This window comes from Macaca thibetana, chromosome 3, assembly GCF_024542745.1.
Source record: "Macaca thibetana thibetana isolate TM-01 chromosome 3, ASM2454274v1, whole genome shotgun sequence".
Taxonomy (NCBI): domain Eukaryota; kingdom Metazoa; phylum Chordata; class Mammalia; order Primates; family Cercopithecidae; genus Macaca; species Macaca thibetana.
Genome location: NC_065580.1, coordinates 29670553 through 29696167, shown reverse-complemented (window position 1 = coordinate 29696167; position 25615 = coordinate 29670553). Strand labels below are relative to the sequence as shown.

The 25615-nt window shown below is 42.3% G+C and overlaps 1 protein-coding gene and 1 pseudogene across 1 annotated transcript in view; both read left to right on the top strand.

Annotated features, from left to right (window-relative positions):
- The window catches only part of STRIP2 (striatin interacting protein 2), a 57415-nt gene extending 46227 nt beyond the window's left edge, over positions 1 to 11188 (top strand). The window contains exons 19-21 of the mRNA XM_050782520.1: positions 3348 to 3452; positions 5367 to 5571; positions 8088 to 11188. Coding sequence (XP_050638477.1) covers positions 3348 to 3452; positions 5367 to 5571; positions 8088 to 8338 — 561 coding nt within the window. The 3' untranslated portion in view covers positions 8339 to 11188. The remainder of the gene's footprint in view (positions 1 to 3347; positions 3453 to 5366; positions 5572 to 8087) is intronic.
- On the top strand, positions 7015 to 7167 carry LOC126951898 (uncharacterized; annotated as a pseudogene).
- Positions 11189 to 25615: the final 14427 nt, after the last annotated feature.

The window sequence follows — 25615 nt, the reverse complement described above, 5'->3', positions numbered from 1 at the left end:
AACTGCTTGGTGGGGCACGGTGGCTCACGCCTATAATCCCAGCACTTTGGGAGGCCGAGGCGGGTGAATCACTTAAGGCCAGGAGTTCAAGACCAGCCTGGCCAGCATGGTGAAACTCCATCTCTCCTAATACAAAAATTAGCTGGGCGTGGTGGTGCACATCTATAATCCCAGCTACTCAGGAGGCTGAGGCACGAGAATCACTTAAACCGGGTTGCGGAGGTTGTAGTGAGTTGAGGTGGCGCCACTGCCCTCCAGCCTGAGCGACACAGCAAGAGTCCGACTCAAAACAAAGAAAGAAAACTTTACTTGATTAATCACCAGTCCATTTCTTTTTGGGATTTAAATATGGACCCTCCCTCAGAGCATCTCTGCTAGGTAAGTTAGCAAAGTTGTTTGGATTACAGTCACATATCCCAAATGCCAAATGTTATAAGTCTAAGATTATTCATTGCAGCATTGTTTATAATAATGAACAATTGGGGTCCAGGCATGTGGTAGCTCACGCCTGTAATCCCAGCACTTTGGGAGGCCAAGGCGGGTGGATCAGTTGAGGCCAGGAGTTCAAGACCAGCTTGGCCAACATGGAGAAACTCCATCTCTACTAAAAATACAAAAATTAGATGGGTGTGGTGGCCTGTGCCTGTAATCCCAGCTACTTGGGAGGTTGAGACAGGAGAACAGCTTGAACCCAGAAAGTGGAGGTTGCAGTGAGCCGAGATTGATCCACTGTATTCCAGCCTGGGAAACAGAGCTAGACTCTGTCTCAAAAAAAAAAAAAAAAAAAAAAAAAAAAGACCAGGCGTAATAGCTCAAGCCTGTAATCTCAACACTTTGGGAGACCAAGGCAGGCAGATCACCCTAGGTCAGGAGTTCAAGACCAGCCTGGCCAACATGGTAAAACCCCATCTCTACTAAAAATAGAAAAATTAGCTGAGCGTGGTGGCAGGCGTCTGTAGTCCCAGCTACTTGGGAGGCTGAGGCAGGAGAATTGCTTGAACCCCGGGGGGGCAGAGGTTGCAGTGAGCCGAGATGATACCACTACACTCAAGCCTGGGCAACAGTGTCAGACTCTGTCTCAGAAAAAGAAAAATTGAAAGATTGGTAATAACCTAAATGCCTACTAATATAGGGCCAACTGGTTAAATAAATTATGGTACATACTTGCAATACAATATTAGGTAACCATTAAAAAGAATGAGGTAGTTCTTTTCAACTGGAGAAAGTCCACGTAAATCACAGAATTATAGAATGCTCAGAGCTGAAGTGATCTTAAAGATTAGCTAGTTCAACCTCCTACAAGAAACAAGGAAAATGATTTACCTAAGATCATACAGTCAGGGATGAGGCCATAATCCAGGTATTCTGGTATCTATTCCAATGCTGCTTCTACAAGGGGATGCCTTCTCTCCCATATTATTCTTTGAGATACTGAGGAATGCAAGGCTTTTTATGCCTCTACTGTATTGAAAATCAGGATGAAGGAAGCTCACAGTAGAAATACACTTGCTTATCCCATATGTTTTGTGTTTCCCTTGTGTCTTAAAAATTTAAAACTCTGGCCGGGCACGGTACTCACGCCTATAATCCCAGCACTTTAAGAGGCTGAGGCAGGCGGATCACCTGAAGTTGAGAGTTTGAGACCATCCTGACCAACATGACCATAGAGATCCTGACCATCTCTACCAAAAATACAAAATTAGCTAGGCGTGGTGGTGCATGCCTATAATCCCAGCTGCTCAGGAGGCTGAGGCAGGAGAATCACTTGAACCCGGGAGGCAGAGTTTGCGGTGAGCCGAGATTGCCCCATTGCACTCCAGTCTAGGCAACAAAAGCAAAACTCTCTCTCACCAAAAAAAAAAAAAAACTGAAAGTCTGCCTGTCTCTCTTAACCGCACAAGATATAATGTCTGTAGAACTTGGTCTATTTGGGGCAGGCCAGACTAGCTGATGCACTAGAGCAGAAAGTCCCATAGAAGTTTTCCCTAGAAGCAGACAGATGGTTCTCCTGGGACAATGTTGAACATTTACTATAGGATGGAGAATATTATTTATAAATAATATTTCTGTTGAGATGGAGTTTCTCTCTTGTTCCCCAGGCTGGAGTGCAATGGCGCGGTCTCGACTCACTGCAACCTCTGCCTCCTGGGTTCAAGTGATTCTCCTGCCTCAGCCTCCCAAGTAGCTGGGATTATAGGTGCCTGCCACCATGCCCAGCTATTTTTTTTATTGTTTTAGTAGAAATGGAGTTTCACCATGTTGGCCAAGCTGGTCTCGAACTCTTGAACTCAGGTCTCGATCTGCCTGCCTCGGCCTCCCAAAGTGCTGGGATTACCTGATCTATAAATAATATTTCTAAACAAGAAATTTCCCTGAAACTTTTTGGCTCTCGGTATTAGGTATTAGGAAAGCCTAATACCCTCAAAAACCTCAGATGTTCATTCCACATTAGCTATATGCCTGTGTTGCTTCAAATTAATTTGAGGGAGGAAGAGGTAATTTTCCATTCACCAGACAGCAGCTCACTTCTACATGTCGTCTACTCCTACATTCTCCTATCACATTGTGGATGTGAGGAATTTCCAAGATGTTAGTTTGGCTGTCATGTGTGCTCATTGATTTATATAGCTTCTGACACCAGTATGTATTTGCAAGCCCCAAATTCACATAAGGACTCATATTTTTATTTCTGAAAAATGTTTCTATGAGTAGATACCTGCTTTTAATCTGACATCCATCTGTTGTCTCTGGTTAGGTGTTCACAAACTATCAAAAAATAGATAAGAAAAATACCTGATTAGAATAAACCATCTGCCATTTTTCCTTCCATGCTGAAGAATTAAGCATCTGACTGTAATATGGTTTGATAAAGGAGGGTTGAGTTTGATAAAGGAGGGTTGAGGTTGATTTAAAAAAAAATTCAATTATAATAGATATCAGAGCCATCCAACATAGTTTAAAATCTATAAGAATTAGACCTAATCCTAACAATTACATAGTTTATATAAGTGCAAAGTACTTGTATATAGGGGTAAAATCCTCTCATCTCTTTTCTGATCCTAGAGCAATAAGCTATACAAGAAAACTTTCTTGAATCAGGTTCCTGTGTTCATGTATCATCTGTCTAACCAAAACATGCTGTAGATAGAGTCTTCCAGGATTGGCAGCTGAGGGGGTTTTCAAACTGTGGGCTTTGGAGACCTCAGTGTGTTAAGAAACAGGAAGGTGAGGAGGTATTATTTCATACAGGAAGGCCTCACCTAAACTGACCAACATTGACTTCCAGGCTTCTGTGGGAATTAAAGCCTTGTAGGTATTAAAATAATGATGGATGTTCCCTATTATAGGAAGCTGGAGACAACAGCCAGTTCTGCTGGAGGAACCTCTTTTCCTGCATCAACCTCCTGAGGCTGCTCAATAAACTGACCAAATGGAAACATTCCCGGACCATGGTGAGTGTGGTTTTACATCATGGAGTTGTCCATCTGACTGAATTTTTAAAAGATCACTAGTAAATTTTTGTGTGCTGCCTGGTTTGTGATCTCCATATATAGACACTGAATGCTGCATGAGATTTAGCATCTTATAGTTCTGGGCACTTATTCTATATTAGATGATTACCTATCAGTCCATTTCTTTTCAGGGGTCCCAATCTCAGACCCTCCCTCAGGGCAACTCTAGCAGGGAAACTAGCAATGTTGTTTGGATTACACACATTCCCAAATGATACAAGTGCAAGGTTTATCTTTGCAACATTGTTTATAATAATGAAAGCTTGGCTGGGTGCGGTGGCTCATGCCTGTAATCCCAGCACTTTGGGAGAAAGAGACAGGCAGATAACAAGGTCAGGAGTTCGAGACCAGCCTGACCAACATAGCGAAACCCCATCTCTACTAAAAATACAAAAAGCCAGGAATGGTGGCAGGCACCTGTAATTCCAGCTACTCAGGAGGCTGAGGCAGGAGAATCACTTGAACCTGGGAGGCAGAGGTTGCAGTGAGCTGAGATCATGCCACTGCACTCCCGCCTGGGCGACAGAGCGAGACTCCGTCTCAAAAAAATAATAATAATAATGAAAGCTTGGAAACAAGCTAAATGCTCATTAAGCAGGACCAACTGGTTAAATAAATGATGGTATGTCCTTATAATAGAATGTTATGCAATCATTAAAAAGAATGAGCAGCCAGGCTCAGAGGTGCATGCCTGTAATCCCAGCACTTTGGGAGGCTGAGGCAGCACGATGGCTTGAGCCCAAGAGTTTGAGACCAGCCTGGGCAACATGGTAAGACCCCATCTCTATTCAACAAAAGTAAAAGAATGAGGCAGTCCTATACTGATATGGAATGATTTTCAAAATATATTCAATAAAAAAAAACAGGTAAAGAACAGTGTGGCAGGATATGTAGTTGGCTACCATTTGTGTTAAAAAACAGAAATAAGCTGGGTGTAATGGCCCATGCCTGTAATCCCAGCACTGTGGAAGGATCACTTGAGGTCAGGAGTTTGAGACCAACCTGACCAACATGATGAAACCCCATCTCTACTAAAATTAGCTGGGTGTGGTGGCGGGCGCCTGTACTCAGGGGAGGCTGAGACAGGAGAATCGCTTGAACCCAGGAGGCGGAGGTTGCAGTGAACCGAGATTGCACCACTGCACTCCAGCCTGGGCAACAGAGTGAGACTCCATCTTCAAAACAAAACAAAAAAATATAAGTAATGTATGCATACATAGAATTATCTCCAGAAAATAAAAAACTGTGACAGTGGAATTGATGTGTGTGGCTGACAAAATTTTCTTTTCATTTTATACCATATGCTTTGAATATTGAAAACTTTGAATAATAAAATATGAATGGAATAGTTCTCTCTCTCTCTCTCTCTCTCTCTCTCTCTATATATATATATATATATATATATATATAAAATTTTATTTTTTTGAGACGGAGTCTCACTCTGTCACCCAGACTGTAGTACAGTGGCATGATCTCAGCTCACTGCAACCTCCGCCTCCTGGGTTCAAGCAATTCACGTGCCTCAGCCTCCCTGGTAGCTGGGATAACAGGCCCATGCCACCACGCCTGGCTAATTTTTGTATTTTTAGTAGAGATGGGGTTTCATCATGTTGGCCAGGGTGGTGGGTGATCCACTGGCTTCAGCCTCCCAAAGTGCTGGGATGACAGACATGAGCCACCGTGCCCAGCCCCCCTATATATTCTTGAAGATTAGATCTAGGTAGAGCCTGGATCATAGATCCCTGAAAGCTCCCCAGGGACTTCTGAGGCTAGCTAGGTTTGGTTTAATTTGTCTGTAAAGTGGAAATTCCAAGAAACGTTAGATGTTTATCCCACCCCTCTTTCAATGAACAGATGCTGGTAGTGTTTAAATCGGCACCAATCTTAAAGCGGGCCCTCAAGGTCAAACAGGCCATGCTGCAACTTTATGTCCTAAAGCTGCTAAAGATACAGACCAAGTACCTGGGGCGCCAATGGAGGAAAAGCAACATGAAAACCATGTCAGCCATTTACCAGAAAGTGCGTCACCGCATGAACGATGACTGGGCTTACGGGAATGGTGAGTCTTCCCAAAGCTCTTGACTTCCTGGAGTTTCCTGGGGTTTAGACAAAACTAAATAAATATTTATCACTCCTCTTTTGGCATGAATTGTTACATATTTTAGATGAAAAAGTATGTGATTATAGGTCAGGCATTAATACGCCAAACTTTAAGGTTATGCCTCAAATTCTAATATGTACCCTTGTCCTATGTAAATTACGAAAATCCATTTTATAAAACAAGTAAATGGAGAGATAATTGCCTTTCCAAAACATTCTTTTAAATGGCAGCTTTCTCCAAAAGATTTTTTAAATTAAAACAATTTGTTATTATTACAAAGCAGTTAGGAAAAAAAAGATAGAAAATATAAGCAAACAAACATTTTACTATATTATATTTATGCTGTATTTGTACTATCCAGAAATTGCCACCATTAACATCTTATTGTATATTCCTCCAGATCTTTTTCTATACATATATATGCATATTTTATTAAAATGAAAGCAAGTTATGTATGCTATTTTGTAATTTTCTCTTTTAACATCATCTCTACCTTTTCATGTTAGTACATTTTCATTTCATCTAATGAAGTTCATATTCACAATTTTCTAGTTGTCCCAAAATGTACTTCATAGCGATTTTTCCAAGTCAGAATCCAATCTAGGACCACAGGTTACATGTGGTTGTTATACATATGTTAATTATTTTTGTTTTCTGGTTTTGTTTTTTTTTTTTGAGAGAGAGGGTTGCTCTGTCACCCAGGCTGGAAAGCAGTGGCATGATAATGGCTCACTGCAGCCCCGACATCCTGGGCTCAAGTGATCTTCCCAGCTGCCAAGTAGCTGGGACTACAGATGCATACCACCACCACACCCAGCTAATTTTTAAATTTTTTTTGTAGAGATGGAGTCTCTCCCTCTGTTGCCCAGGCTGGTCTTGAACTCCTGGACTCAAGGGATCCTCCTGCCCTGGCCTCCCAAAGTGCTGGGATTACAGGCATAAGCCACCATGCTTGGCCTCTAGCAGTCTCCCCACACCCACCATTAATGCTAACTAATTGAAGACCTAGGCCAGTTGTCCTGCAAAAGGATTTCTCTGTTTTCTTCTTTGTGGTGGTATCTACTTTATTCCTCTATCTATGGTATTACCTGTAAACTTGAAGTTAAATCTAAAGGTTTGATGAATTCAGTTTAAACCTTTTTGGCTGTAGTATGTTCTAGGTAATCTTGGGAACTGTACATTGCCTCACCTCAGAAGGCAAGATATGGTTGAACTACCAGAACTTGTAAGATTGATCAGAGTTTGGAAAAATTTGTTTTGGAGAGCTTTTTTATTGTTTTGTATTTGACGATTATTTCCATAATTGTATTTGAGAATTTTTGGTAATGACTTGTCTTTGCTGGGTTTGTAACCTGCTTGAATTTTAAAGGATGATGCAGTAAAGAGTTCAGAGAACTCTACTTACTTACCTGGCAGGGAAAATACCATGATCATGAAGGTGGTTTTCCCAGGACAAGGCTTATCCATTTTACTCCAGATATGCTGACCCCTGCTATTCCTCCAAATGTGGGAAACTCAACTGCATAATTTGTGGTAGTGAGGGACTATCTTTTCACTAAAAAAGGGTTTAGAGAACTAAAGGAAACATATGATAGGCACATAACAAGCCAGGATGCAACTTCTGCTATAAGACATAAAGCACAATTATCTATTAAATTATTGTACATTTTTCAAACATGAAAATGTTTTATCCTGCAAATGGCACATCTGTTGTTGCTGCCATTATGAGCCCAAACTCACACTACACTTCCTTATGATAAACCCTTGCATGTGGGACATGAGAGATCTGGGAGATTTGTATCTTTAGCCCTGAAATAAGTGTCTAAGTGAATAGAAGCAAAACAGATTATCTGTTTTCTGTTTTTACCTTCATTGAAGCTGTCACCTCATCATCTTAAAATAAGCTGATATATAGATTTATCACATGCTGGAGGAGATTCCACAGAATCAGGAAAGTCTTCAGTAATTGGTCCATTCTGATTCTCCATGTTATACCCCTCTTGCCCCTTCCCATTCCTTGAGAGCTGGCTACTCCATTCAGATGGCACTCTCATCCCCTAGGGTAAGCTGCATAAAAGGAATTTAATTACCCTTTTGGGAAATATAATACATATAACTAGTAATACATAAAGCTAGTAAGAAAGGGAAATAATGAAAAGGAAATATAATAGAAGAAGTCCACCTCCCTCTGGGCCCTCATTTCCTTTCTCATAGGTAACCACTATTACTACTTTCTAGGCTACCCTTCCAAAGGTAATTTCTGCATATACAAGCTTATGCATGTGGGCATATGTGTATTTTTTAAACCTAAGTGTCAGCATGCTGTATACTTACTTTGTACATTGCTTTTCACACACACACACACACACACACACACAAATTTCTGAGCAGTTCCATTTTTGGAACCATGATCTGTGGTAAGACAAGCAGTGTCTTGCATTAAATGTATTTTTCTTCCTCTCTTTCCAACACAGACATCGATGCCAGGCCATGGGACTTCCAAGCAGAAGAATGTACCTTGAGGGCCAACATTGAGGCTTTTAACAGCCGTCGGTATGACAGACCCCAGGACTCTGAATTTTCACCTGTGGATAACTGCTTGCAGAGTGTGCTGGGGCAGAGGTTGGATCTGCCTGAAGATTTCCACTATTCATATGAGCTCTGGCTCGAGAGAGAGGTGTTTTCACAGCCCATCTGTTGGGAGGAGCTTCTCCAGAATCACTAAGTTCTTGTCAACAAGCATCAATAGATGGAGGTCAGCTCCAGTAAATGGTGCTCTGCCTACCCTTTCCATACAGACTTTGTTACCAGTTCTAGGAGTGCTTGCCACAGGAAGATCAGCCTAAGAACATCCAGTATTGTTCAGGGCTCTTCTGGGGGCTCTTGGTCCTAGAGATGGTGCAAGGGTGGGATCCTGAATCACAACAAAATGATCAACTTGCCCTGGGGTCAGTTGGGTGCCCAGTTGGCCTAGGAAATCTTTTGGTGGATCAGTCCTAGACAAGCTCTTTGGTAGGACCTCTTCCTGCTTTAGTCTTGGCTAGAACCAGGCTAGCCTTTGCTGGCTCTAAAAGAGGAAATTTGTTACAGCATTTGACCCATGGCATTCATCACAGATAGTGGGAGGTACCAGTCATAAAATAAGGAGAAAGTTTTCTTCTTGCTCACCCTGGATTCCTAGGACTTATCAGAGATTTGGAAAAACCAACTTTGAAATTAAGTTTGCATTTTAAATTTCAAATTTGGACAGCCTCTTTCTAAAATCATTAACTCTAAGATTATTTTAGAGCACCTGCACCTTCTTTGTGAAGGATGATGATTTACTATTCCCTCAATACTGCATGTTATAGAAAAGGGTGTTGTGTAAAGTGTTTTTTTCCTCATTCTGTAAGAGATCTATATTCAATGTGAAAATTATTTCCTTGTGTACTCTGTATAGGGCATGGAATGCTCTGCCATTTTTAAAGAGCCACAACCAATATGAAATATTCAGGTCCTTTCTAAGGATGTTTCGTATTTTTCTTAAATGACTCCAGTCTTAAAATGGCTGAGCACACTGCAGAAAATTATCCTTTTCATCCAATTCATTTTTTAAATGACAAGTTAACTACAGGAGGCTTTATTTATTCAGATGGTATGTCCACTTGTGCTCATGATCAATATATTTTTCTAATTGAAAAGAACAGTAAGAGCATCACGGCTTACCATTTTTCTTTTTCTCCAATGTTGATTAATGATTTTTTTCCCTTTTATTGCTAACAGTTTCAAAGTGTCATGTGGAGATTTAGCAATACTGTTTCTACCTAAAAGTATTGCACGTTTCATTGAAAATGTAAGAATTGATATACCAGCCTCTTTATATTTCTCTTTTATAGCAAAATCACATACTTCTCAAGACAAACAAAGTTTTTTAAAAAGTTTCTGATTTAGTTAGGATCATATGTTTTTGTTTTTGATTTTTGTGGGTTTTTGTTTTTTTTGTTTTGTTTTGTTTTTTGTTTTTTTGAGACTGAGTTTCGCTCTTGTTGCCCAAGCTGGAGTGCAATGGCACAATCTCGGCTCACTGCAACCTCCGCCTCCCGGGTTGAAGTGATTCTCCTGCCTCAGCCTCCCAAGGAGCTGGGATTACAGGCACGCACCACCATGCCTGCTAAGTTTTTGTATTTTTAGTAGAAACAGGGTTTCACCATGTTAGCCAGGCTGATCTCAAACTCCTGACCCCAGGTGATCCGGCCGCCTCAGCCTCCCAGAGTGCTGGGATTACAGGCGTGAGCCACCGTGCCCGGCCTCTCAAGCTTTTTTCTTTTTTTTTTTTTTTTTGAGACGGAGTCTCGCTCTGTCCCCCAGGCTGGAGTGCAGTGGCCGGATCTCAGCTCACTGCAAGCTCCGCCTCCTGGGTTCACGCCATTCTCCTGCCTCAGCCTCCCGAGTAGCTGGGACTACAGGCGCCCGCCACCGCTCCCGGCTAATTTTTGTATTTTTTTAGTAGAGACGGGGTTTCACGTGTTAGCCACGATGGTCTCGATCTCCTGACCTCGTGATCCACCCGTCTCGGCCTCCCAAAGTGCTGGGATTACAGGCTTGAGCCACCGCGCCCAGCCTCTTCAAGCTTTTTTACTATAAATGTTGCCCCTCTCCCCCAACTTAGTCACTACTGAATCTTTTTGTGATGGCACCAGGTCACTTTATGCTGGGAGATCTAGTCAAAATTTGTTTATTTACTCTGCCCCTTGTCAACCACAGTATAATTTGGAGGACATGAATAAAATACTTGACAGTATCCAAGGGAGCAATACCAAAATCTAATAGGTAAATTTTGGATTTTACTTCTTTGTGCTTTAAAGTACCAGGATTTCTGTCTTTATGGATAGGTCTTGGAGAATGTAAGTAATGGACGAAACTTTTTTAAATAATTTGTAAATTTTACCTAAGTAGGAGAGTAGTCCTTATTGCAACCAAAATAATTTACTGAGCATGACTCCTGTAAATTAATCTACAGTCAGACTAGTATGATTTTAATATGATTTGAGTAAAAAGATAATTTTCAAGGAAAGAGTAATCATCCATCAATTTCTTTTAAAGCCAGATAGTATTCAATTTATGTCAAGAACAAAGAAGTTGCCCTTTTAAAAGCATGTACATGAATGCTTTTTGAGGCACAGAAGTGTGCTAAGCTTTAACATTTTGTATTTATTTACAACTCTTCTCTAAGGGAAGGTTACTTCTCAGTGCAGATGGAGAAACTGAAGCATTAAGGATAAATGATTAGTTCTCAATCACATCATTTTTTCACAGATTTGCTGGGACTAGCTTTCAGGTATTGACAGCCAGCCCCATATATTAAGGTAACCAGGCTGAATCTCCCGATTTAAGAATCCATGTATGTGGTTAGGAATAAATTCAAATTCACCAGTCTCCAATGGTGATTACTTTTACTACATAGAGAAACATTATTTGAATGACTTATAGAGGATTTTTTTTTGTGAATATTTCAGTAAAGTTTGGGTTGATTGTTGATAACACTGTTCATCTACTGAAGCACTTTAATAAAAATAAAATGAACTGGAATTAGAAATTTGGTGTTTAAATTCTTCAACACAAGAGAACCTCAAAGTCAGATATAGAAAGGAAGGATATAGGCCAGGCGCAATGGCTCATGCCTGTAATCCCAGCACTCTGGGAGGCCAAGGCGGGTGGATCACCTGAGGTCAGGAGTTCGAGACCAGCCTGACCAATGTGGTGAAACCCCGTCTCTACTAAAAATACAAAATTAGCCAGGCGTGGTGGCGCATGCCTGTAATCCCAGCTACTGGGAGGCTGAGACAGGAGAACTGCTTCAATCCAGGAGGCGGAGTTTGCAGTGAGCCAAGATCGCGCCACTGCACTCCAGCCTGGGCAACAAGAATGAAACTCTATCTCAAAAATAAAGAAGGATATAATAAAGTTAATATATAAAATATTATTTTACCCCCAGAGTGTTCCCTGAGGATAGACTATGACAAGCAATAACTCCAGATCTTAGTGACTTTTGACAAATGTTTCTTGTTCACGGGTCTGGGAGTCAGCCGCAGCTCTGCTCTACTCAGCTTGGCTTGCTTGGCTTGGCTCTGCTCCACAGTCATCTTTTTTTTTTTTTTTTTTTTTTTTTTTGAGACAGAGTCTCACTCTGTCGCCCAGGCTAGATTGCAGTGGTGCTGTCTCGGCTCACTGCAAGCTGTGCCTCCCAGGGTCATGCCATTCTCCTGCCTCAGCCTCCCAAGTAGCTGGGACTACAGGTGCCCGCCACCACTAATTTTTTGTATTTTTTAGTAGAGACAAGGTTTTACCGTGTTAGCCAGTATAGTCTTGATCTCCTGACCTCGTGATCCACCCACCTCGGCCTCCCAAAGCGCTGGGATTACAGCACAGTCTTCTTTTTCTGGCACTAGACTGATGGAATAGCCCCTACTTGGGACATACACTTTTTATAGTGAAGAGCAGGAGCAAGAGACAAACCATACCATGCAAGCACATTCAAAGCTCTTGCTTGAATATGGTATAAATAAAATTGTTCATATACCATTGACCAAAGTAAATCATGTGGACAAGCCTAACATGAGACTGGAGAAGCATACTCTACCTACAGAGTGGTAAACACAGGTGGTATAATACTCTCATAGTAGAGAAAGTGAATTGGTCATGAATATCTGCTCCTATATTACACATAACACACAGCCCCTCCTCAAGGAAGACCAAAAATCTTATCCAGTCATGTGAGACCTAAATTCTAGGATCTCATCTAGATGAAGGTGTAGATGAAGTGTTTCTTGATCCCGTGACTTGTTAACTTAAACAACAAGATATGTCTACCTAAAATGAACAACAGAGACCAACTCTCCAAAGCAGAGTTTATTTGGGAATAGCAGGGGATTGCAATCTGGGATATGTGTGCTATAGCTGACCACAGGCTCATCCAAAGGGGTTGTGGCAAAGGGGAAGCTTTTAAAAACAAAAAGTCCACATAAACTGTTTTGAAACAAAGACCATTGTTGCAGGAGTTTGTTGCAGGAGTTGGCAGTAGCTCATGGGTGGAGACATTGATTGTTAGGTGAGTATCCTTGTGTAAGTGGCTTATCTAGAATACTGTGGTTTTGAGGACTTTTTTGCATAGTTCCCATCACAGGCATACTCAAATGAGGGCCCCTCCTCCATGACCTCAAGTCCATTTTGTTTGTTAGAGTTTGACATTAGTGACTCCATTTTGATAATTTCACAGTTAATGCATTGTGGTGATCATTTCACAATGTATACGTATATCAAAACATCAAGTTGTACTCCTTAATTATATAAAATTTTTGTCACTTTGATATCCAGGCTACATGAAGTATAAACCTATGTGAAGTATAAAACTTGCCACACTGGTACTCTGGGAACATTGGTGATAAGTGTGTGTTTAGGGTGGTTTGTAGGGGCAAAGAAAGTCTTGACATTATTTCAGAAATCCTAGGTACACCAATTAACATCTGCTTTACCTACAATAATAGGTCCAGGTCAGACTTTTTGATAATAGTGTTAAGTGTCATAGAATGTTTTCTGTAGTAAAAGAATGTTTTACAAAATACAGAATTTGCTATAAACATTTGTGAAACACCCAGTAGATTCTTTAGCAGCTGGTACTATTCTGACGTATGGTTAATGCTAACATATACAGTTGGCCTTCCACGTCCATGGGTTCCACATCCATGGATTCAACCATTGTGGATCAAAAATATTTTTTAAAGTTGCTTGTGAGGCCAGGCGTGGTGGCTAGTGCCTGTAATCCCAACACTTTGGGAGCCCGAGATGGGCAGATCAACTGAGGTCAGGAGTTCAAGACCAGCCTGGCCAATATGGTGAAACTCCGTCTCTACTAAAAATACAAAAATTAGCCAGGCATGGTGGCTCATGCCTGTAATCCCAGCTACTCTAGAGTCTGAGGCACGAGAATCGCTGGGAGACGGAGGTTGTAGTGAGCCGAGATCATACCATCGCACTCCAGCCTGGTCGACAGAGTGAGACTCCGTCTCAAAAAAAAAAAAAAAAGAAAATTGCTTGTGTACTGAACATGTAGAGTCTTTTTTTTCTTGTCATTATTCCCTAAACAATACAGTAAAACAAGTATTTACATAGCATTCACATAATATTAGGTATTATAAGTAATCTAGAGATTATTTAAAATATACAGGAAGATGCACATAGTTATATGCAAATACTACCTACCATTTTATATCAAGGACTTGAGCATCCAAGGATTTTGGTATCCTTAGGAGGTCCTGGAACCAATCCCTCACAGATACTGAGGGACAACTATATTGTCTTCGTCTGTTTTCTGTTATAAGACTACCAGAAATTGCATAATTTTATATAAACAATAGAAATTTATATGGTTTACAGTTCTGGAGGTTGAGAAGTCCAAGAGCATGGTGCTGGTATCTGGTGAAGGCCTTTATGCTGCATCATCCCATGGCAGAAGGCAGAAAGGCAAGATAGCACACTAGACTGAACTAGGAAAAGGGGGACAAACTCATCCTTTTATCAAGAACCCACTCCTGAGAGAATCAACCTAGTCCCACAATAACTCCATCAATCCCTTCATGATTGCAGCATCTTCATGATCTAATGACTTCTTAAAGGCCTCACTTCTCAACATGATTGTGTTGGGAATTATGCTTCCAACACACAAACTTTGGGAGACATATTCAAACCATAGCACTTCTTTTTTTTTTTTTTTTTTTTTGAGACGGAGTTTCGCTCTTGTCCCCCAGGCTGGAGTACAATGGTGTGACCTTGGCTTACTACAACCTCTGCCTCCCAGATTCAAGCAATTCTCCTGCCTCAGCCTCCCAAGTAGCTGGGATTACAGGCATGCGCCACCATGCCCGGCCATAGCACAAATTTTATATGATGTTTTTTGACATTAGAGACCTCAAAAAGACATTTGAGAGTAAAAATGGCTACAGTATGATTTTATTATCTATATATTAAATATAAACTTTATCTGCCTCTGAGTCTCCTCCTTTCCCATTTTCTCTGAACAAAAAAAAAAAACTAGAATGAAGAGAATAATTTACCTCCCTTATCTCACCACTTAACACAGATTGTTTATATGGTGGTGATTTAACAACATAAGGAAATGTGTAATCTCTAAAACAGAGTAGAACAAATAGATCAAAGCTCTATTAATATTGGTAAAGCATTGTAACAACATGCAAATTATTTCTGGAAATGTTGGTATAGGTAAGTCCCTCATGTGTTTGGAAAACACATGAGTTACCCTTACAGCTCATATGTTTTTATTTTTCCAATAGTGAATTTTCAGTAACCTCTGGTATTCCATTAGAATTGCTGGTCTGGGGCCAGGTGCGGTGGCTCACGCCTGTAATCCCAGCACTTTGGGAGGCTGAGGCGGGCGGATCACAAGGTCAGGAAATCGAGACCATCCTGGCTAATACGGTGAAACCCCGTCTCTACTAAAAATACAAAAAATTAGCCAGGTGTGGTGGCGGACGCCTGTAGTCCCAGCTACTCAGGAGGCTGAGGCAGGAGAATGGCGTGAACCCAGGAGGCGCAGCTTGCAGTGAGCCGAGATCGCGCCACTGCACTCCAGCCTAGGCAACACTCTGTCTCAAAAAAAAAAAAAAAAAAAAATAGAATTGCTGGTCTGGAAAGTTTATATAAGTCCTGAGCACCTTATACCTTCAAACACCTTTCTAAGTGAATGACTTCTCTAAATATTTGCCTATTCTAATATTCTCCTTAAAATGTTAAACCTTAATACTTGCAAACAAATTATCCTGCAGAAATATGTTGAAATGGGCTGTTTATGTTCTCCCCAAAATACATATGTTGAAATGCTAACCCCAGCCGGGCGTGGTAGCTCACGCCTGAATTCACAGCACTTTGGGAGGCTGAGGCAGGTGGATCACCAGAGGTCAGGAGTTCTAGACCAGCCTGGCCAACCATGGTAAAACCCCATCTCTACTGAAAATGCAAAAATTAGCCAGGTGTGGTGGCAAGTGCTTGTAATCCCAGCTACTCGAGGGGCTGAGGCAGGAGAATCACTTGAACCCGGGAGGCAGAGGTTGCAGTGAGAGCCAAGATCACGCCATCATACTCCCCTGGGGGATAAGAGCGAGACTTCATCTCAAAAAAAAAAAAGAAATGCTAACCCCTAAGTTGACAGTATTAGGAGGTGGGGCCTTTGGGGGATGATTAGGCCATAGGGACAGAGCTCTCATGAATGGGAACAGTACCCTTTTGAAAGTGGCCCAAGAAAGACCTTTAATCCCTTCCACCATGTAATGACACACCAAGAAAGCACCACCTATAAGCCAGAAAGCAGACCATCATGAGACACTGAATCTGCCTTGATCTTGGACTTCCCAGCTTCCAGAACTGAGAGAAATAAACTTCTGTTGTTGATAAGCTACCCAGTTTATGGTATTTTATTATAGCAACCTGAAGAGACTAAGACATGTTCTTGAGCTGAAAGGGATCTGAGGTTACCGAAGCCAGTCTCCATCCAATGCAGGAATTCCTTTACTAGCATCCCCTAGGTGCTTATCTATCCTCTAATATTTTTACTGACAAGAACCTTACTACTTCACACTTTCATTAGTAACAACTGAACTGTCTATGACAGAATTAAGTGACTCAATACAATACTATCTTTTGGTATTATTTGGGCCAGAAGAACCATGATTACATTTACGGAATCCAGAAACCAAACTTTAGCTCTTAGTTGCACTTTCTTCCCCACTGTATTAGTTTCCTAAGGCTGCTATAACAAGTTAGCAGAAACTAGTGGCTTAAAACAATAGAAACTTGGCCAGGCACGGTGGCTCACGCCTGTAATCCCAGCACTTTGGGAGGCTGAGGTGGGCGGATCACGTGAGGTTGGGAGTTCGAGACCAGCCTGACCAACATGGAGAAACCCCGTCTCTACTAAAAATACAAAATTAGCCAGGCGTGATGGCGCATGCCTGTAATCCCAGCTACTTGAGAGGCTGAGGCAGGAGAATCACTTGACCCTGAGAGGTGGAGGTGGTGGTGAGCCAAGATCACGCCATTGGACTCCAGCCTGGGCAACAAGAGTGAAACTCCATCTCAAAAAACAACAACAACAACTAAAAACAAAAACAAAACAAACCAGTAGAAACTTATTCTCTCTCTCTCACACTCTCTCTCTTTTTTTTTTTTTTTTTTTTTTTTATGAGACAGAGTCTCACTCTGTCGCCCAGGCTGGAGTATAGTGGCACAATCTCAGCTAACTGTAACCTCCACCTCTTGGCTTCAAGCGATTCTCCTGCCTCAGCCTCCCAAGTAGCTGGGATTACAGGTGCCTGCCACTACGCCCGGCTAATTTTATCTATTTTTAGTAGAGACGGGGTTTCACCATGTTGGCCAGGCTGGTCTTGAACTCTTGACCTCGTGATTTGCCCACCTTGGCCTCCCAAAGCGTTGGGATTACAGGCATGAGCCACTGCGCCCGGCCAATTATTCTCTCTCACAGTGTGGAAGCCAGGTGCCTGAAGTCAGGTGTCATTAGGAAGGTGCTCCCTCAAAAGATGGGAGAATCTGTTCCCTGCCTCTTCCAGCTTCTGGGGGCTCTGGGAATTCCTGGGCTTATGGTGCATCACTCCAGTCTCTGCCTCTGTGGTCACAATTCTTCCTCCCCTTCTCCCTCAAAACTCCCTCTGCTTCTCTCTCATAGAGATGCCTGTGATTGTATTTAGGGCCCCCTTGGATGATCCTCCTCTAAAGATCCTGAACCCAATCACAGCTTTGGCCATATAAGGTAATATTCAGTTTCCTGGGATTCAAATGTGTAAAAATCTTTTTTGGAGCCACCATTCAACCCACTTTACCCACTAACACTCATCAAAAATCTAACAAATAGCAACACTGATTCACTTACTCCCTCTCTGTCATCATTAGTAGTGTAAGGCAAGTCCCAGAAGTTATTTTTAATTGAAAAATGTTTGCAACTGTAAATGTAGTCAAAGGACATTCAAGTAAAGAAAGATTTTCTGGCTTGGGTAGGGGATATGCCATGAAGAAGCAGGTATCCAGTTGAAGAATACACTTCTGTATTTATTGATATTTTAATTAAGAATATACAGGTTAAAAATTCAGAGGATACAAGAGTACGCAATGAAAAACGTAATTTCCTCCCGTCCAAATCCCTATCTCGTTCCCCAGAAGTAATGACTACCAATATTGTTTTATCCTTTCAGAAAACTTCCACAGTACTCATCCATCTCCTCCCTACCAACATTGTTTTTTACACAATTGGGAACACAAGACATGCTGTTCTATATTTGTCTTTACCATTCGTCTTGGGTATCTTTCCATATTAACATTCTCTCATATGACTATAAATTAATATACTCAGTTAATAATGTATGATTTTAATTACTTAATAAATAAGTCTTCCCTAACACCACCTTCAAATACGTTTCACCTAAGAAGGGTATAGAGGGGAAGAATCGTGTGTAGCGTGTGTGTGTGTGTGTGTGTGTGTGTGTGTGTGTTGCAGTGGGGATGAGGTTAAGGGAGATTCACTCAGTTCCTGTAGCAATAGGTCAAAACAGTCTGACATATCATTTCCTTCCAGCAGTTCTGGTTATTCAGACTCCCAAATCCTGTAAATGTAATGAGACGGTGCCCGAGTGTGCTATGGGGAGGTGTTCAGGCTGTTTGCTCCTTTAGTAATTAGCCAGATTTAAATTTCAAAAATCAAGAATTATAAATTTTTACTTTTATTTTATAGAAAAGAAAATAACCAAAGTCTTTCTAGGGAACCGCAAGACTACAAAAGTCATCCCACCTCTGCACAAACACCTTCAGGGAAAGTGACTTCTTTACTAAGTAAGACAGTGCCATCTGTCCCCGGGCCTCCAAATGGAAACATTACTTCAAACATTCTGTAACTTTTTGTTCAAATGCTTAATGGAACTGGCAGGACAAAGATCTTCCATGTGGATGCCTGTGAAAATATGTCTTTGCCAGAAGATAATATTTTACCCAGAAAGGCAGTACAGCATAATGGCTCAGATAGAGGGTGCTAGACCCAACTTGGTGAGCTATTGTATCACGCTCTGCCTCTATTAGCTGTGTGATATGCGACAGATGATTTAGTCTCTGTATGCTTCAGACTCCCCATCTGTAAAGTGGGGCTAATATTCCTACTTACCTTCTATGGTTGTATTAAATGAGTATACATGATTTGTATATATAGTGCTTAGGAGAATGCTTACTAAATATGAGTGCCCAATAATTACTATTATTTTTCCTACCTCATTCCCCTCCCTCTCAATTCCCCAGCAAGAATAATAAATAGCATTTTAACTCTCTAGATCAGGGATTGGCAAATTAACAGCCCATGGGCCAACTCTAGCCTACTACCAGTTTTTATACAGCCCATGAGCTAAGAAAACATTTTTACATTTTTAAATGGGAAAAATCCAAAGAAGAAAAATATGTTCTGACACATGAAAATGAACACAGATGTGCTCATTTGTTTACATGTGGTTTGTACGGTCATGCATTGCTTAGTGATGGGGACACTTTCTGAGAAATGCATCATAAGGCAATTTCGTCCTCGTGCGAATACCATAGAGTGCACTTACACAAACCTAGATGGTATGGCCTCCTGCACACCTGGACTATATGGTATAACCTATGGCTCCTAGGCTACAAACCTGCACAGCATGTTACTGTACTGAAGACTGCAGGCAATTGTAACACAAGAGTGAGTATTTGTGTATCTAAACATAGAAAAGATACAGTAAAAATAAAGCAAAATACAGTAAAAATGGTAGACCTGTAGAAGGCACTTATCATGAATGGAGACTGCAGGGCTGAAATTGAGTGGTGTGTGAAGGTGAAGGCCTAGGACATTGTTACATACTCCTGTAGGCTTTATGAACACTCTACACTTAAGCTACACTAAACGTATTTAAATTTTTTAATTCAATAACAAATTAACCTTTGCTCACTGTAACTTTCTTACTTTATACACTTTTTAACATTTTTAAACTTTTTGACTCTTCTGTAATAACACTTAGCTTAAAACACACACACATTTTTGTGCAGCTGTACAAAAATATTTTCTTTCCTTATATCCTAATTCTCTTAAGCTTTCTCTATGTTTAATTTTTTTTTTAGTTTTTAAACTTTTTTGTCAAAAACTAAGAAACAAATACATTAATCTAGAGGCCTACACAGGGTCAGGATCATGAAGACACCACAGGGTGATGAGAGTTTTTCAGTCCCATTATAATCTCATAGGACCACTGTTGTATATGTGGTTTACCACTGACCAAAATGCCGTTATGTGGTGCATAGCCTATAACTGCTTTTAGGCTACATCAGCACAGTGTAATAGTTGTAAAAGAGGACACAAGGCCGGGTGAGGCGGCTCACACCTGAAATCCCAGCACTTTGGGAGGCCGAGGCAGGTGGATCACGAGGTCAGGAGTTCAAGACCAACCTGGCCAACATGGTGAAACCCCGTCTCTACTAAAAATATGAAAATTAGCCAGGCGTGGTGGCAGGCTCCTGTAATCCCAGCTACTCAGGAGACTGAGGCAGGAGAATTGCTTGAACCCAGGAGACGGAAGTTGCAGTGAGCTGAGATCATGCCATTGCATTCCAGCCTGGGTGACAGAGCAAGACTCTGTCTCAAAGAAAAAAAGAGGACACAGGGCCCACAAAGTCTAAAATTTTTACTCTCTGGCCCTTCACAGAGTTTGCTGACCTCTGCCCTGAATATGGATGATTCCTCTCCTAAGTCTGCCCCAGCTGGCCTTGCATCCCAACGTCTTGCATTCTCACTGCTAGGACTCTAGTGGGTGACCAGAGGAAATTACCTACAAAGAGCGGTTTATTTTTTCTGTAACTTCTTATTTAACATAAGGGCTACCAAGGGTGGGGCTATCATGAAATGAATCCAGTGATATACTATTGCACTTAATGAAATAGAAAGAAAAAGAGAAAGAAAAAAATAAAGGAAAGATGGAAAGAAGATGCCACCAGAGTAGAAAAGAGGAAATAAGAATTTTTAAGTGTAACTTCTAAGAAAGATAGTGATAGAATATTCTAAGTTTAGATTTTCTAAGAATGCATGCTTCAATTCTGGTAATTTTTAAAAAGAACAGCACAGTTAGCATTACTATTTATAAAGAAGACATAAGGATGTGTATTCATAAATAGATAAAATTAACTAGTGCTATTCTGATGTGAGAATAGTTATCTAAATTTAACATCTTCTTCCACTTTACACAGGAAGATTTGCTCAGTTCTTGTGGAATAAACATCTAAGGTCCTAAACATTGAGTGATTCTTAAGTAAACTGGCATTTAAGACAAATGCATATATAATCAATGATGTTCTGATACTAGCAAGAATCTGAAATATGTGCTATAACAAAGTCTACCATCCAGCCACACACCTCAGCAGCCCTCCTTACCTCCCTGCAGGTCAATGCTAAGGCTTTCTTCCGTGTAAAGGCTGAAGATCCATTTGGTTGATAGAAAACAGTCCTGCCACTGAAATTGTTTCAATCATCACTAAACCATTCATTTTATATCCTGCCTGTCCACTGGCAAAACATGCTTGCTTGTGCTTTATATCTTTTAAAGCAAGGCTTCTTGGAAACACTTTAAATTTACATAGCAGGCCGGGCGCAGTGAATCATGCCTGTAATTCTAGCACTTTGGGGGGCCAAGGGAGGATCACTTGAGCTCAGGAGTTTGAGACCAGACTGAGCAACGCAGGGAGACCCTGTCTTTATAAAAAATTAAAAATAAAAAAAATTAGCCTGGCTTGGTGGTGCTAGCCTGTGGTCCCAGCTACTGAGGAGGGTCAGGTGGGAGGATCACTTGAGCCCAGGAATTCGAGGCTGCAGTGAGCTATGATTGCATCACTGTACTCCAGCCTGGGCAACAGAGCAAGACGCTGTCTCAAAATTAATTAATAATAATAATAATTAATTCACATAGTACTTTCACAGTTATTCTATCATATTGCTTTCACAGCAACCTAAGGGGAAAAAGCGAAGCTCAGAGAATTGCCCAACTAATAAGTAGTGAGGCCAAGATGTGAACTCACATTTTCTGGCCTCAAGTCCAGGGCACCTTCCTAAATAATTATAGTGGTTAACAGCACAGGCTTGACAGGCAGACAGAGCTGGCTTTGACTCTGACTGTGAACCTGGGAAAGTTACTTTCTCACCTCGTGTACAAAGTGGAGAACATAATGGAAACGACCACACTGGTTATAGTGAGTGAAAATGCAATATGTGTGCAAACGCCCCTTCAGTGTTAGCTACAATTTGCAGTGAGAAAAGGATGAAATGATATGGATATCAAGGGAGGGACTGATACAAGAGCATTTCCAAAGGACACCTAGGCCTGACCAATGAACTTATCATTCTAGATGGATGAAGATGAGCTAGAGGAGATGAAAGGCAGGAGCCTGGGAGAACGGTGCAGCCAGTGGGGACCGGACAAGGCAGGACGAGGGGAGATGCCCAAAGTGCAGGGAATGATGGGGGCTGAGGACCAGAACTCAGAGGGCAGCCATTTTTCACCACAGAAACTGTGTCATCATGAGAGTGGTAGGCACTGACGTGACTCCCTGAGCCAGCAGGGGAGGGGACATTGAGGGAGAAGCGCACAGGGCTGAGGAGTGGGCTTTGAGATCATCCCCCACTTGGAGTGCAGCAGGAAGCAGATAGGCACGTAATGACGATGTAGGCCGGGATGAGCAAGGAGCAGAATGTATGCCTCAGAAACAAGTGGGGGACTTAAAGGAGGAGGGGAGGCTAGCAGCCTTCACTTAGGCTCAGAGGTCAATGAGAATGAAGTCTCCGGGCTTGGCAGAATAAAGGCAATAATACTTCCCAATGGACCATGAAAATTATTCCATTAACATCTATCTTACTGCTGTGGCATACAATGAGGAGGCTAAAGGAGGCTGCTCACTGTGGAGGAGACAAGGAAACCTCTCTCTAACTGAAGTCCAGATTCGTGCAATGCCAGAGGCTGAGGCTGAGTTTAACGGGCACAAAGTGTCGCCAGTGATTAATGAGCTCACAGTTTGTGCTGGGCCTTGAAGGTTGAACAGGCTTCTGATGATAAGCAAGGAGGAGAAAACACTCCAGCTAAAGGGGACCACATAAGTAGAGGCTGGGAGGCATGGAGCACCACAAATCCCAGAGACAGAGGAGAGTGGCCAAAACCAGGCATGAGGGGCCAGCAAGGGTAAGTAAAACTAGACAAGCAGATGGAGGCAAGATTCGGAAAGACTACACATATTCATACCATACTAAGGAGTGCTTTGTAGGAAATAGTCATCAACAGTTTTTGAAAATGGGTGAGACATGATTAAATCTGTGCTTTAGAAAGAATACCAGATGGAGTGCAGAAGCCTAAGGAGGGAGCAGGGCTGGTCAGGAGACTTCTATAGCAGCCCAGGCCAGAGACAGCACAGGCCTGAGCAGGGTGGTGATCTGAGGAAGAGCAGGGTGGGGAGGGGCGGTCCCCCAGAGGGACAGGGCTTGGCAAGCAGTGCAGGAGGGTGCACTGAACGGCTTGCAGCGGGGTGATTGGGAGCAGGTGGCACCATCCACAGACTTAAGAACGTGAGGGTCAGGTGTGGTGGCTCATGCCTATAATCTGAGCACTTTCAGAGGCTGAGGCGAGAGGATCCCTTGAGCCCAGGAGTTCGAGACCAGCCTGGGAAACATAGGGAGACCCTATCTCTATTAAAGAAAAAAAAAATTAAAAAAAAGAAAGAAAGAAAAAAGAAAGTCAGCTGGGAGCAGTGGTTCACACCTGTAATCTTAGCATTTTGGGAGGCCAAGGTGGGCGGATCACCTGAGGTTAGGAGTTCAAGACCAGCCTGGCCAACATGGTGAAACCCTGTCTCTACTAAAAACACAAAAAGTAACCAGGCTTGGTAGCACACACATGTAATCCCAGCTACTCTGGAGGCTGAGGCAGGTGAATCGCTTGAACCCGGTGCGGGGGCAGTGGCTGCAGTGAGCCGAGATCGCACCACTTCACTTCAGTCTGGGTGAAAGAGCAAAACTCCGTCTAAAAAAAAAAACAACAAGTCAGGAGATAGCCTCAAGTAGGTACAGATGAGAGTGTTCTAGATATAAGGAGAGAGAGGGATCAAAGGTGACCAGTTCCTAGCGTGGGTACCTAGATGGTTGCATCATCCAAACAGAAGGAGATGCACCTTTGCTGTAAGAAGTGTTTGAAGTTTTTGACTTTATTTATTTAGAGGCAGGGTCTTGCTCCGTCGCCCAGGCTGGAATGCAGTGGTGCGATCGCAGTTCACTGCAATCTTGACTTCCTGGACTCAAGCGATCTTCCCGCCTCAGCCTCCCAAGTAGCTAGGACCACAGACGTATGCCACCATGCGCAGTAAATTTTGTATTTTTTTTTCCATAGATGGGGTTTCACCATGTTGCCCAGGCTGGTCTCGAACTCCTGAGTTCAAGCGATCCACCTGCCTCAGCCTCCCAAAGTGCTAGTATTGCAGGTGTGAGCCACCACACCCAGACAGGTTTGATTTTAGATGCGGCAGGGTAAGGTTCCTAAGAGTTGAAGTTTCAAAATCAACTTCATCAAGGTATAATTCATATATTGTAAACTGTACTAATTTGAAGTATATAATTTAATTAATTCTGACAAATGTATATACTTGTGCAGGGCCAGGTTCATGGGCTGTTTGACCCCAGTGAACACACAGAGTCCTATTTTTTTATTTTTTATTTTTTTTTGAGAAGGAGTCTTGCTCTGTCACCCAGCCTGGAGTGCAGTGGTGCAATCTTGGCTCACTGCAACCTCCGCCTCCTGGGTTCAAGCAATGCTCCTGCCTCAGCCTCCCAAGTAGCTGGGATTACAGGCGCCCACCACCATACCTGGCTAATTTTTGTATTTTTTAGTAGAGATGGGGTTTCACTGTATTGGTCAGGCTGGTCGTGAACTCCTGACTGCAGATGATCCACCCGCCTCGGCCTCTTAAAGTGCTGGGATTACAGACTGCGTGATCTGTAATGAGTGAGACACTGCGCCTGGCCAAGTTCCACTCTTAGAAGGGCCACAAGCTTGGGGTTTAATGCTCTGAGTTTCACAGTGTGAAAATTTCTTAGTAATTTTACCTTTGAATTTGTGTTTTGTCAATGAAATCCGAAGGGAAAATGGAAAATGGAGCATGTTGGGGGAAGGGGGTTGGTGCCTTAGCTCCTGCTGAGTCTCACCTCTTGTCACCCCCCACCACCCCCAATCCCCACCCTCGCCCTACCCCACCCCCACCCCCATCTAGCGCAGGGCATGGCAGTATCCCAGCACATTCAGAGTGAGACATGCGAGTGTCCTGTCCACCACAGTCATGACACCGAGCACATCCTGGCACAGAGGGTGCAATCCCTTGAGGGTCACCCATCTGCTATGGGAAGACAGCTAGGAAAGGTAGTGTTCCCGTACCCAAGGAAACACATTAAACAGTAAATAAAAACAGCGTAACAGGTTGATAGAGACTGCAGAGAAAAGGAAAGCATTCTAATTTAGTACCTTTAGTGGCACTTTTCCCTGCTTCTTCCTGTTTTCATTTTGTACTGAGCCATGCAAATGATGCAGCCAGCCCTGCACCTGTGTAACTACCGCCACAATCAGGATGGAGAGTATTTCCATCGCTCCGGAACTTTCCTCTTAGCGCACTGCAGAGTCAATCCTCCCCCGCCCATGGCACACCTCAACCACTGATCTACTTTCAAGACAGCTGAGTTTTAAAACTTGTAGCAGGAGGCCGGTGCAGTGGCTCACGCCTTTTATCCCAGTGGGAGGCCGAGGCAGGCGGATCACCTGAGGTCAAGAGTTCGAGACCAGCCTGGTCCCTATCTCTACTAAAAATACAAAAATTAGTCGGGCGTGAGAGCACATGCTTGTAATCCCAGCTACTTGGGAGG